The sequence below is a fragment of the Grus americana genome, chromosome Z (assembly GCF_028858705.1).
Source record: "Grus americana isolate bGruAme1 chromosome Z, bGruAme1.mat, whole genome shotgun sequence".
Classification (NCBI taxonomy): Eukaryota; Metazoa; Chordata; class Aves; order Gruiformes; family Gruidae; genus Grus; species Grus americana.
This window is the reverse complement of record NC_072891.1, coordinates 58,282,063-58,295,621: the sequence shown is the minus strand read 5'-3', so window position 1 is coordinate 58,295,621 and position 13,559 is coordinate 58,282,063. Positions and strand designations below refer to the sequence as shown.

Here is a 13,559-nt window from a genome sequence, read left to right as displayed (position 1 = left end):
CAGAAATATATTGTCTTGCTTACTTGAACACTGCAGATGCCAAACTGTGAGGCACCCTTATATGGTTTGAGGACAGTTAGCAAGCCCATTGTACACTTTAGAATGCAAATCCATTTTATCTAGAAAAATGATACTTAACAGTATGGAATCAATGACAGTTGATATGTTGGCAAATATACTTGTCCAGGCCCAATTATCATATTTTGTGCTTCTGAAATGCACAAATACTTATCTTTCTGACCTTTTTCTCTCCTCTTGAAGTATATTAATTTTTTTTTTCAAATTGTCTTCCAATACGTTGGTCTGACTGCATCACCCTCTCTTTAATCACTTCAGTGGGTCTTCCCTCCTCCATGTCAAAGTCAGGCTATTAATTCCTACCTTCATATCTTTCATGTCTTATCTTCACCCACTTATTCAGGTTGCTCTAGTCTGTTGCTGCTTTCTAACTGCGGGAATCCCTGACTACCAAATTCTTCCTCAGAAACTTCTAAAATAACAAGGACATCACACTAGCCTGAAAAGCCACTGCTTTGTTTATTCTACCTCGTCCCACGGTTGCTATCACTATTTGGTTCTCTTTAGCAGTCATAAACATTCAGATGCAGAAGCCTGACTTCTGTTGTATGCTTGTTGTACAAAACGGGCATATTTTCACGTGTGTTGTCTGTTTTCTTGTGAAGCCAGCTGTTAATCCACTCACTTGTTTCACTTACGAAAGCCTCTTACAATACCTGTCATAGAAGGACCCTGGTACCAAATCTGAGTCTTTTCACATTCAGTTATTCAAGCTGTAGTGCATACATGGAATTAATATGGGAAACAGTGAAAAATAGGGCACAAGAAACAGACATCATCCAAAAATCATCATAAATGAACTGAAAAAATGTCAATCTCACAGAAGATTTGAGTTACTCTCCTTTTTTAATAGAACGGAAAGAGAAACTGAGAGTGTATGCATAAAAGAACAGAGATGGTGCAATCCACATCAGCTTCCATTAGCTCTAGTTCCAACAACAGAGAATCTATACTGGATAATAGGAATGGAACTGGAGGTCAAAATGATCAATATATTCAAGAGAAGCATTGCGTTATGTATTTTGGCGATGTTAATATTTCTACCGGATTGGATTCCAACTCCTGCTGGATGAGGTTGACCTGTAGATTACTAACAACAGTGCTACATAATCCATTCTACGATGACAACATAGTCCAACCCTTTTTTGTGCACTTCACATTAAGTGAAATTTTAATGCATCTGATGCTGTATTTTTTTGGTGAAACTTTGTTGTGACACAAAGCTGCTTATACCTCACCCAAGGGAAAGTGTCAGTGATGGAGAGACGGCCTCTTGCTTCTGAGATCAGTTGAACAAAGAAAGATAAAGTATGAAGGGCGACCTTACAGCAGTGAAATAGCAGAGGAGAGAGCCATACACAACAGCTGCCATCTCATCCAGCAAACTGAAACAATGACTACTACACAGAAATGTTTAAGTGTTAAAAACTTCAAAGACAAATACCCTTCACTGACTTAAAGGATTACATACAGCCTGAAATGTTAAGACTTGCTTTCCATGCAGGAGTAATCTATTTGACAGGAGGGTTTATCTTAACAAGGGCTCTGGAAAATCATCTGGAAAGGGTATGCTGTCTTACAGCAAGCCTTTGAATAGTCCCCGGTCATGCTCAAGAAGCAGATGAACAATTTGGGGAGCTAATGGTAAGACCATCATCAACAACCCACTAGGAAATAACAATTAACAGAATTAACAGTTCTGCAGTTATGCAGCAACACAATTTATTTAAGACAGAGATGAGTTCCTCCAGGAACAGCAAATCTTTTCATGTTAGTAATTTTCCTTCACACATCCTAATCCATCATGCATAGACTGTACGTATTTGAACTAAAGACAAATGGAAAGAGCTATTTGTATTTGAGGAACAAATAATGGCCTCCTTGATTTCACAAATATCACGAGAACATAGTTTGCAGAGCTTTTAAAGAGAAAACAAGACATTTTCTTACTTTAGAAATGTTTGATAAAATTGAGTGGACAAATGTCTATAAACATATATATTATGTTTATAATGTCTCTAATACTTTTATCTCGGATGTTTTGTGTCTATAATGTCATACAGTCCCACAATATGGTCCCTCCTTGGACAACAAAACCCTTCACCATTCTGAGACACAGTCTCTGATGTACACACTGGAAAACTGAGGAAGAGAGATGAGTCTCTCATAGAATTTACATCTCCTGAGTCCTAGCCCTCTGTTTTTAAACTGTGATCGTCATTACTCTATGGAGAGAAAGAACGAAAAAGAGATTTCCAGTGGGAATGTGTCATTTTGACTGCTTACCTAACCTGGGTGATGTTATTGTGTTAACATTAATTTTCTCATTGCAGGGGTGGAGATGACAGGGTCTGTAGGCTGCAGGCTTTTCTGAGGAAAAGCATTCATTGCCATGCCTTCCTGTGATCTTGTGCATGCACTGGATGACTCGGGACTGCATCCCTTTGCCACAGGTGATGGAGCACTGGAACACACAGAAGATACACATTGATTTGAAAGGTATTTTTGCCTGTAAACATGAAGGTGAAATACCAGTCCAGGTGAAGTCAGTGGCTGCTCCTTCACTTGTCAGCATTCCAAGATTTCTGCCCTCCATTCTGTTAGCTAAATGAAAATCAATTTTAAAAGTACAAATAAATTGGCAGTATTTATTGAAGGATTGAGTCCAGTATCCTGTTGCTGTCAAGGTCCATTTTGTAAAGCCTGTGATGAAACTGAAACACAGCAATGTGCCTGAAGGGAGCAAGGGCTGTTCTGCTGTATCTGTATCCTAATTTACTCTTATTAGAGGCGAAAGTGATTGAACAAAAGAAAATGCTCATAGACATTGACAGAGAGAAGCATTTTTAATTAAACCATTACTCCTGCCCATGCAAAAGTACTCTTTCTACTGAGCAGAGTGTATGCCTCCTGTCTTTATGTCACATCTTCATGTTTTCCTGTGTGTCCCACAAATGAAACACACAACATGAGACAAGCTGCCTGGTCTTTAATCAAACTTTCTGTCTTGTTGCCACAGAGAATGAGGTGAGAAAATAAAACAGCTGAGCACTGTAATGATGGTAACATTCTACTTCTTTTGCAGTAACATAATATATTAGAATTAAAACTTGGGTAGTGCTGTATAGATGCATACAAAACCTATTTCAGACCAACAAAATACATGCTTTTGCCTTCACTTTTTGTGACCACAGTTTCACAGGGCATGAATTATTTTTGTGTCCATTGACATATGTTCTATTGCTTTAACTACAAATTAATTCAAAAAAGTTATATGTTGCAATTTGCTCCTACCTGCTAATGATTTTGACTCAAGTACCCATAAATTTCTTTAAGTTTTGGAGAAATTTACTATAGAGGACATCTTCAAATATTAATTAATTTCTTTCAATGAATGACATGAACACTGGCTGAAAATTTATGCCACTACTATCCACATAATCCTGAAAATATTTTTATTGTAAAAAATCTTAATTACATAAATATTCAGAACACATTTCCTAGGGAGATTTCAAGAAGCAGCTGAAAAAATATTGAAATGAGAGAAAAAGACAAGGAGAGGGTGCTATAACAAAAGAGGCTTCCCAAGGATCCTGTCTCAAGATGGACATGAAGAAATATAGTTTTCTGAAAAGAAAGAATAAATTCTGTGTGTAAGAAACACTAAAGGGGTTTTTACCCTTTAGTTTTGTTATCTATGTGCTTTTGAGTGACATTTTAAACACTGTTACTTGGAGGAAAGATTTAGACATGCCAAATGGGAACTAGAGGGCTTGCACCCAAATATGCACCTCAAAAGAAGTGAGATTCATGTCTTTTGGACTTATGAGACTCCAAGAGAGGTACAAGAGACTAAGATATACACTTGAAGGGTGTTTTCACAAGAGACTGAACAAGGTCCAAAGCGCACTTCAACTTGTAACCACATGAAATCAAACACTGGCATTCTGTAGCGGTAGCAAACTTGATTTTCCTTCTGTTCTCAGTGATGTGTATCAGGAGTAACTCCATAAAGTCAATAAAGAACTATAAGTTCTTGCAAAGTTAATCAGATACAGCCTGCGTGAGCCAAGGCATGCAAAGATACTCAATTACGACTACATAATTTTCTATTCAATAGCAGCCACAGCTTAACATATGAACAAATATGCTGTTTATAGGAAGTAATTCAGCTAATACTGAAGTCTTTTCAAAGCAGAAATCTGTCATCAACTTTGAATTTAGTATACTGCTTTTAAATTGCATGAGAAAGAGCCTCTCAACAGAATTCCTTTTCCTGAATTCTCTGCCTTTTCCCTGTGCAAGTAAAATCAATCTGACTTCCTATAATGGCCAATATTATGCACATGGTAAACGTGTATAATCACACATATATGTACCCAAATTCAATCACCAATAGCAGCCAGAACATTGATCTTAATCTTGCCAAAATTCTAGCCACTTCTAGAATTCCTCTCTCCATAATTTCAGAGAGGTTTTTCTTTGGAATATTTTAATGGAGTAGCAAATGAGAGAATGGATAGCAAATTTTTAAAAAAACCCAACACCACAAAAAAACCCCAAAACCTGAGAATGAAGGAAAGATGACAGCAATATGATGAAGATAATGCAATGAAGTTAATAAGATGATGATAATGTTTAAAGATTATCACAGTGTTCTTAATTTAGAGTAATTTTGCTTGCAGTATTTTCCCTTCAGTAAAACACTTGCATGCCAGAGTATGTGTGAGTTTGTAGTATGTATGTATCTTCTTTTATCAGCTACAGAGGAGGAGGTCATGATAGGCAGGTGGATCTAGTACATAAGATCTCCTAAAAATAATTTATCTGCCGTTAGCCTTTGGTTCTCCTAAAATGAGCAGGTGCAAGCTAGCCATCTGGAGTACTGGAGGGGAGAACGGGATTTGAAAACATAAGACTTCTGCTGACAAAATGGACTCCAATGGTTTATCTACTAATTGATAATGCATAACAATTCATGTATGCATGTGCCTTTGTGAAGTGCACTCTGGCAGCAGTCATATCTTCCCTATATCAAATGAGCTTTAGCTTGAATGGTTCTCATGACTGCAACTGAGACAATACGCAACAAGCAGACAGATCCCTCTCTTGGCTGATCAGTATTTAAACCCTGAGCTTCTATGCAGAATTTGGCAAGATTTTGACATTAAAATCTTATTTAGTGAATTAACATCCCTTTAATGACTGAAGCAGCTACTGGCCTTTCTCAAATATTTCAAAGAGTGCTATGAAGTATTACAAGGTAGTTTTCTACCCTGAGATGTATACATCTTACAAACAATTAACTGCAGTCTTTCATGACCTACTTCTTAAGATCCCAACTTTAGAGGAAGAAACTGACACTAAAGGATGATAAAACAAAATGTTCATATAGGAAATATATGGCAAAGCAGGAAATAAGAAATTTGCCTTCTGTTTTATCTTATTTTCTTTTCACAGAAATGTACTTAAACTTTGTATTTATTCTTATTTTACAAAACTGAGAACTTTTATTAATTCTTGTAAGATGTTTGGGGAAAATCGTGAAGAGGCAGGGCTACCACACTGATTTGCAATCCAAAACTTTCAAAGCCAGCCTGATCAGTTTACAAGTAAAGAGAGGTTTTTCCAAACCACTAGTGTTTTAAAATCAACCAGGGATCTGATAGTTGAGCGGTGCTCTTCCCTGTTCACACATCATCAGCATCATCAGTGTCTGACTTCAGAATTAAGACTTCTACTGATTGGAAGCCAGAAAAAAAATAGTATCTTTTAACCATATTTATATTATCTCACATTCAAAGTAGTATGAAATAGGGAAAAAACACTTCAGGTATGGCATTTAACAGTGTATTTGCTAGCTGCACAGACAGTGAGAATTCTGTCTTCGTGAAGTGGTCTTAAACCTGAATTTGTGCTGCATATACACCAGCCAACTGCTGGTATAACGGAGAGCAGCCACTGAATATTGTAAGATAAAAGGCATCCATAATATTTTTTATTTTCATTCTGCAAAGGTATGGACTTGGTCCAGTTTCACCAGGAGACACATCAACTTCTGCAAGCCAGCTATATGCAACTCAGAGCAACAGCTCTGACCCTGATTTTGACACTCATTTTACTGTATATGCACATGTATTTTCTAGCTGAAGCAGACTCTTCCAAAACTGTCTCCTAAGCTTGCCTCACTTTTGGATATCTCTCACTGCTAATATTCAGCTTGAGGCAAATACCTTTCACTGGATGTGCAGCCGTCACATTTTAGGTAGCACATGTGGTATGTAGCTAAAGCTACATAGCTTCTGTATACTTCTGGAGTTTCCATGTTTAAAACTGTACCAGAGCTTTCAACTTACAGGAAACAAACAAATACTTTCATTTTTACATATTAAGTAGTGAATTTAATGAGAAAGCAATCTATTTGTCAAAAGTGCTTGTATTTTCCATGATTTTATATATAAATATATATTTATATAAAGCTTACATATATAAAATTTACGGAAATTGCCCACTCCAAACCAATCTGTAGCAATTTGCATCAACTCAGCAGATCTCAGAGTAATTTAATCCGACAGCTTTTATTACTAGTGGATGAAGAATACTTTTCTATAGCTCTTCTTCCTACCCTCTCCACCTCCTAAATGTCACTCCTGCACATGCTACACTTTATTTTTGTGATGGTTAATTACATTTTACTTCTGACTATTCAGATGACCTACACTTTAAGGCCGTGTAGCTGATTAGCAAAAATTCCTCTAGGACAACTGTATTTGTAGGTTTAGACTAAATGTTCTAATACGCAGCCAGAGATTTTTTATGTGGCTGTTAATCTGTGCATTTTGGACACAGTCCTAAAGGTACTGTAAAACCGTTCAAGCAGCAAGACATGTAAAACATTCCTGTTAAAAGATTACCAAAAATTCCTGGATAAACATAGTTAACAGCCTTTTTTTTTTGGGGGGGGGCAGACTTTCTTTCAAATAAAATCTACCCACCCTGATTGAATTTTGTCCTACTTTTGAACTTCTTTTAGATATAATTTCAAGGACAGAAACCTAGGTGTTAAATATAACAATCCTTACACTTGGCATGCACACCCATTACCCAAGATTCCTTCTTTCTGTTCTCTGCCAAAAATATATATTCTGGAGAGAATACATATTCCCAAGGCCAACAGCTGAGGAAGGTGCTGTAATGCCTTAGCTGCTTCCAGCTGGCCTTCATAAGAAGTAGGAATTCCTAAATTAAGGGAAAAATTGTCACTGGCAGACAGTAACGGTTAAAATGCATCTTTCTGCCAAGACAACAGTCAGTCACTGCAGAGGCTGATACAATTCACAATGAAAAACACAATCTGTGACAATGTTAACAGAATTGATTGGCACAATTTATTTTCAAGAATAAATGGATTGTTCAATAAAAAGTTTTTACAAGTCTAAGTAGCATTCAAAGTGGAGAGTGATGTGCTCATAAGGAAACTCAGTGATGAGTTCTACTGGAAATTATTAGCAGAACATTCCTAATCATTTATGTATAGGTTCATCAGTTCCAGCATTCAAGTGATTTCAACCATTTCATAAAGTGAGTGTGAAACAAGGATAGCAAGCAATCAGACTTTAGCAACAGAATTCATGTTTGCTGACACACTTGCAATCTTTTTGTGTGTCTTCTGTTTTTATGAAGTGTACTTTTGAAGGCAGGTAGTAGATAAAGTGGTGCATTTTTTTTCAACAAAGACTTTATACTAAGTGTAGTAATATTCTTAAAGGTTAAGAAATAAAGCAAATAATCTGCAGTTTATTTAAGAACTTATAGGCATTTGTGAATAGTGTAACTGATACAAAAAGAAGGACTAATGGATCCAAACATAAGATGGAGTCTGAGTTCTCCCATGCATCATTTCCAGGAAGGTCTTTCTGCCTCTCTCATTTCTGACACACCCAACACCTCAGTATGTGAATGCCAAATTTAAAATTCAGAACTTGTGCTAAGTTTAGCTGAAAAAATTCTGCTGTTGGTCTCTCCTAAGTTTAACAAGTTTGAGTTGTTATTATTTATTTTATTTTTCTTGTCTCTCCCCCCCCCCCCTCTTTTCCTCCCCCTCATTCTTTCTGGCTCTTCTTTCTGGAGTAGTAATTAGTACTGGGTAACTGTTCAAAAGAGGTAAGATTTTAAAGTAAGATAGACAGAGCCCCAGCTTACCTTTCATAAGTAGAGATAGAGATAGGGTTCCTATGGTTCCCTATCCTCATCTCAAGAATCTGGACCCTTCCCTCGCCTCCCTTTCCCTTTCCCTTTCCCTTTCCCTTTCCCTTTCCTTTCCCTTTCCCTTTCCCTTTCCCTTTCCCTTTCCCTTTCCCTTTCCCTTTCCCTTTCCCCTTCCCTTTCCCCTTTCCCCTTTCCCCTTCCCTTTCCCCTTTCCCCTTTCCCCTTTCCCCTTTCCCCTTCCCTTTCCCCTTTCCCCTTTCCCCTTTCCCCTTTCCCCTTTCCCCTTCCCTTTCCCCTTTCCCCTTCCCCTTCCCCTTGCCTTGCCTTGCCTTGCCTTGCCTTGCCTTGCCTTGCCTTGCCTTTTTCCTTTCCTTTCCTTTCCTTTCCTTTCCTTTCCTTTCCTTTCCTTTCCTTTCCTTTCCTTTCCTTTCCTTTCCTTTTTCCCCTTTCCCTTCCCCTTTCCTTTTTTTTTTTTAATTTTTTTTAGACCTTTATTAGCTTCCCAAGCTTGACTTTTCTATAAAAAAAAGAGTTAGCCAATTAGTCCAAAACTCCAGTCAACAGTTCCACCAGCACATTAGTATCTATATTTTTCAGGGAAAGGTGCCCAGCAAAATCTGTATCACTGTTTAAGCTTAAATGTGATATACTCTCTAAATTGACTGAAGACCATTACTATTTCTAGAGCTATAGGGCAGCCATAAAATGATTTCCATGCTTCTCAGTGATGCGAAGCATTAGCTTTTATTTTCCCAGTTCTGTAAACTGTATTTATCCTACATGGTTTCTAAAGGCAATACAGATACAGAGCTGAAAACAAATAGTCAACTTAATTTTTTTGATAAAATAGATCTGTGATGGTTGTGATATTCTGAGATGAGGGAAGTGAAAGCAAACTGTATGAGCACCATTTCTTTAGGATCTTTACCCTCCAGCCAAGGAAACAAACAGCTCCAGTCAACAGCACTTTTACAGAACTATGGCTTGTTTTCAATGTCTTTATGGATATTTTACCAATTCCAGAGATACTAAAGGTTTGCCTAAGGCTGTATGTTACTTTTGAAGTATGCCAGCAAAGAAACCAGGAGACAATTGTTTGTTAGAACCATATGATAAAACTGGTTGTACAGATGCAACTCATAACTCTGTAAGAAGATTCACACTTACAGGACTCAATATTATACTGCCAACACTTTGTAAAAAGTCTTTTATACAGCATACTGTACATATTACTGCCATTAGTGCTTAGTGATGAATAAGACATTATTATATCTCACACTTTTATATCTGAGATATCACTGCATGGTGTTTTGGCAGAAGATAACTTTCCATTGATTATAACTATCAAACATGCAAACAAGAATCTGGAAGCAGTTAGAATTGATGACATTGTAATTACCTTAATCTTTCCAATGATATTAGTTGGAGTATGTCATTCTGGACTGATGCAAATGAAGTCTTGAAAAGAATTTGAAATATTAGCCTTTGAGTATATAATTTAATGTTAGCATGTATCACAATGCTGGCCTGCTGGTCTGTAGAAAACCTTCCAGGGAAAAGCATAGTTGATCAGCACAAAAACAATTAAAGGATTATGGCATTTCTAGTGAGAAGACAATTCAAAGAACCCATTAAGGACATAAAGGAAATGTCAGAGGAGGGGAAAAACCCCTCTAAGAAACCCCTTTCTCTTCAAAATTTCTACTAATTTACCTATTTACTTTTCAGAAATCAAAGAAACATATGTCAAAAAGCTTGTTTGTATCACATAAAATTGAGTATTTGCCTTTAAATAGCATCATGCTATGTAGCACTCTCTAGTGTTTCCAGTAGTAAAAGTAAGAGCTCATCCCTAAAAATGATTTTACTTCCATTCACTATATCTACCAAGTTTTAAATCATGAATATCTGAAGTGATAGCAGGTAACTCAGCTAAATGCATATGAAAGATATATAAAAAAAAAAAAAAGCCACAACAAATTGAGAGTTCATGAGGAAATGGAAGCCTAAGGAGGTTTTTTTTTTTTTAGCTGAAATACCATGATCCTGCATATGGGTCATTACTTTTGGAATAAATACCTTAAAACAGAGAAAATTAAGCAGAAGAATTACTTACAACTATCAGTAAAACTTCCACTGGTTAATTTACTCTTCAAAAAGTCTAAACATATTCTTCACTGGAAGAAAATGGATTTCCAGAAAATTATTCTAACTGCTTTATTAGTAGGAAAACCATACTGAAGTGTAACACTTTCATTATGTATGATGAGATCACCCAAAAGCATGACTGTCCTGAGAACTATCAGAGGGTCAGGAGATAGACAATGTTGACCTGAGTTGTTGTGATCCTGTGATAAACTTATGAAAGAATGATCATTACTTTTGCGTGAATGCTGGTTTATGTCAACATTATTGGAAGTATTTGTGGCAAGATTACATGAGGGAACTGTGGGGATTAAACATAAATCTATGAACAGCAGCCTGAAACAGCACAGATAAAGCAGAAAAGTTAATCTTTCATACAGTATTTAAAAATATGTAATATTGCCTGTAATTCTTTAAAACTGGTACATGAATAATGAATTATTCTGACTCTGTCTTGCCAGTCAGAAATCACAGACTTTAATTTGAAACAATTATTTCAAAAGAAATTTTAAAGAATTAGTTATCAATTATATTTTTAAAGTATTTTCAGCTAGTAACTAGTTACAAACTATCAGAAAACAGTAAAAAGTGAGAATCACACAGATTAAAACAAAATAAAAAATAAACAACAATAAATACTTTGGTGACAAAATGAGGACTTCATAGAAATGAAGTTTATCACCAAGAATGAACACCTGAAGCAGCATTATCTACATTAACTTCATGAAAGATAGGATAACAAAATGCATGAAAGAAAAAAGTTTTCTAATGCACAAAAATCAATTAGATCCCATATGAGCAGAAAGATTACATAAATTCTAACAGAACCTAAGTGAACCAGCTAAATGAGTTACATGTTGGCAGATACAGTCAGAGATGTTGAGGTAAACATTTGGAAAGAGAGAGATGATCTTAGAGATGGAGATACACCAGGCAAAAGAATGCCTGCTGGACTGAGTATCAGCACTGAGTAATTGAATTTTCCTGCACATGTTGACAGCTTTGGAATGACTTGTCAGCTATCAGAGAAAAAATCTAGGCATTATCATGAACAGACCAATGAAATTATTTCTTCAATGTGTATCACTAAGCAAAAGCAAGAACAATAAGACAGAAGAGAGAGTAATGAACATGCAGCAAAAGCCTATGCTGAAAAGATAAAAAAGGTATGTGGTTCAAAATATCAGGGGACTGGTGTTCTCCTCCAAATTCTGGGACCAGTCATGAAAAGTCAGATAAACTGACTTTTTCCAGTTTGTTTACTGACATAGTCTTACAATGTAGACTCAGGTACATAATCTGTTATTGTAAAGAGACTGGAGATCCTTAAACAGAATGGGAACATTAATTTCAGTTAAGTGAAATTCTGAGAAGATAAAACAGAAGTTGCTGCTCTTGTTTGTCTTGTCCTCTCCTTTTTCTGTCAGATGTTACTTCTAATCCATTAGCTCCTTTCTTACTTGTGATGTTATGTGATGGTATTTTTTGCACATAAATTCAGCATAGTTCCTTGGGACACTGAAATTCTGATGGTCAGTGTAGTTCCTATCTTGTAAAATTTTCTTGAGAATAATCTTTTTAAACTGAGCCTGATTGAGCAAGAATTAGTGTCAGCACAAGGATACTGAAGGTATGCTTGGTCCTAATACTCTTCTGCATTCAGAAGAGTACTCTGGGATATGCATCCTGCTAGTTGGGCTATAGAGTTTTGCATTGTAATGGTTGTGTAGTAGAGTGTTAGAATAAAGATTTCACTGGTAAAGCACCATTTATCTACCTGCTGAATTATGCATCAACCTTTCAGAAGACTTGTTGTTCAAAGATCCCAACAGCCCTCAAAAACTGGTAGGCATTTCTGGGAAAGCACATAGTGAAGTCCTGGATATAGGACATTGTTTCTATTCAGCAATTCCCAAGAATGTTTTTCTTTATTTAAATCTTTGTTTATATCTATATGTGTTCATATCTATACGTAAGTGCCCTGCAGCAGTAATGCCTGGCCTGGCCATAAGGCTCACAATCATAAAAGTTCGGGAATTGGTATTTGGCCTGACCTAGACTGCACTAGAATGGCTTGGAAGACAGCAACAGTGGCAAAGGAGGTGATGGGAAGCTGCTACTGCTATTCTCTGTGACTTCTGACTTTGTAGGTGCATGACATATATCCTGCTAAGTGTGAACTCGTCTCCTTTGCTTAGCCTTGTTTGCCCCAAGAGATTACAACATCCAAATGTTGAAAGACAGCATTGAGCAAGCCTCAGCACAAGTAACTGCTATCTTCTGTAGTAGAAACACTTAACAATTACTCAAAGGCATCCTACTTGTACTTCTAGCTCTAATAATTATAGCTAAGGTGGGTATTTTTGTAATTCATTTTTTCCCTTGAAGGTAATCCCCATCTCCTTGTATAAAAATAAGATCCAGTATCAAAGTTTAATGTTGCAATACAAATTCACATATACGATTTTCTCTTTGTTAAGATGTTCAGTAAATGCCATGATGCTTAACAGTTTAACCAAACTTTCTGAAGCCCTACCTTTGTATTACTCTGTATAATTTCAAAGAGCATTTCACCTAGTTCGTCCAAAAAAAGCCATTCCAAGAACTTATCCAGTTGACAGTACCTTGTTTGATCAATCCACTTCTCAAGAAAACATTTCAGCTTAATTTTTGGGAGCTGAAGCAATTATTTTTTAATTTTAAAGAATGCTTTAGAAATATTCTTACTATTCTATATATTCATTTTTTTTACCTTATTGTGTACAGTCAAAGACAATTTTTAAAATTACAAAAAAATAGTTCTAAATTAGCATTGTGGAAATCTGATATATGCAGTTTTTTGAGTCCAGATTATTGACTCTGTTCATAACAGTTGAAAAGGGCCATTAATGCTAACAAACAATATCAGCACTTTTCAGGCTACCAAACATCCACACTGGCACTCTTCAGTAAGGCTTGTAGGAAGAGTAATTTCTCTGAACACAGCAATTTGTATGGAAAGGTGTCAGATCAAGAAGCTCAGTGGATGCCCTGGATCTCTGAATCCAGTATACCTCTAAAATACCTATATCGCAGCTATCTATCTTTTTGGGCAGATTTGCTAATCTGGCAATTCAATAAACAGCTAG

At 36.4% G+C, this 13,559-nt stretch overlaps 1 protein-coding gene across 2 annotated transcripts in view; it reads right to left on the bottom strand.

Annotated features, from left to right (window-relative positions):
• Positions 1-13,559, bottom strand: part of ADAMTS19 (ADAM metallopeptidase with thrombospondin type 1 motif 19) — a 161,431-nt gene that overhangs the window by 1,891 nt on the left and 145,981 nt on the right. For both annotated transcript variants that reach the window (XM_054809886.1, XM_054809888.1), the window contains one exon: positions 2,365-2,542. In XM_054809886.1, the coding sequence (XP_054665861.1) occupies positions 2,365-2,542 (178 nt within the window). The remainder of the gene's footprint in view (positions 1-2,364; positions 2,543-13,559) is intronic.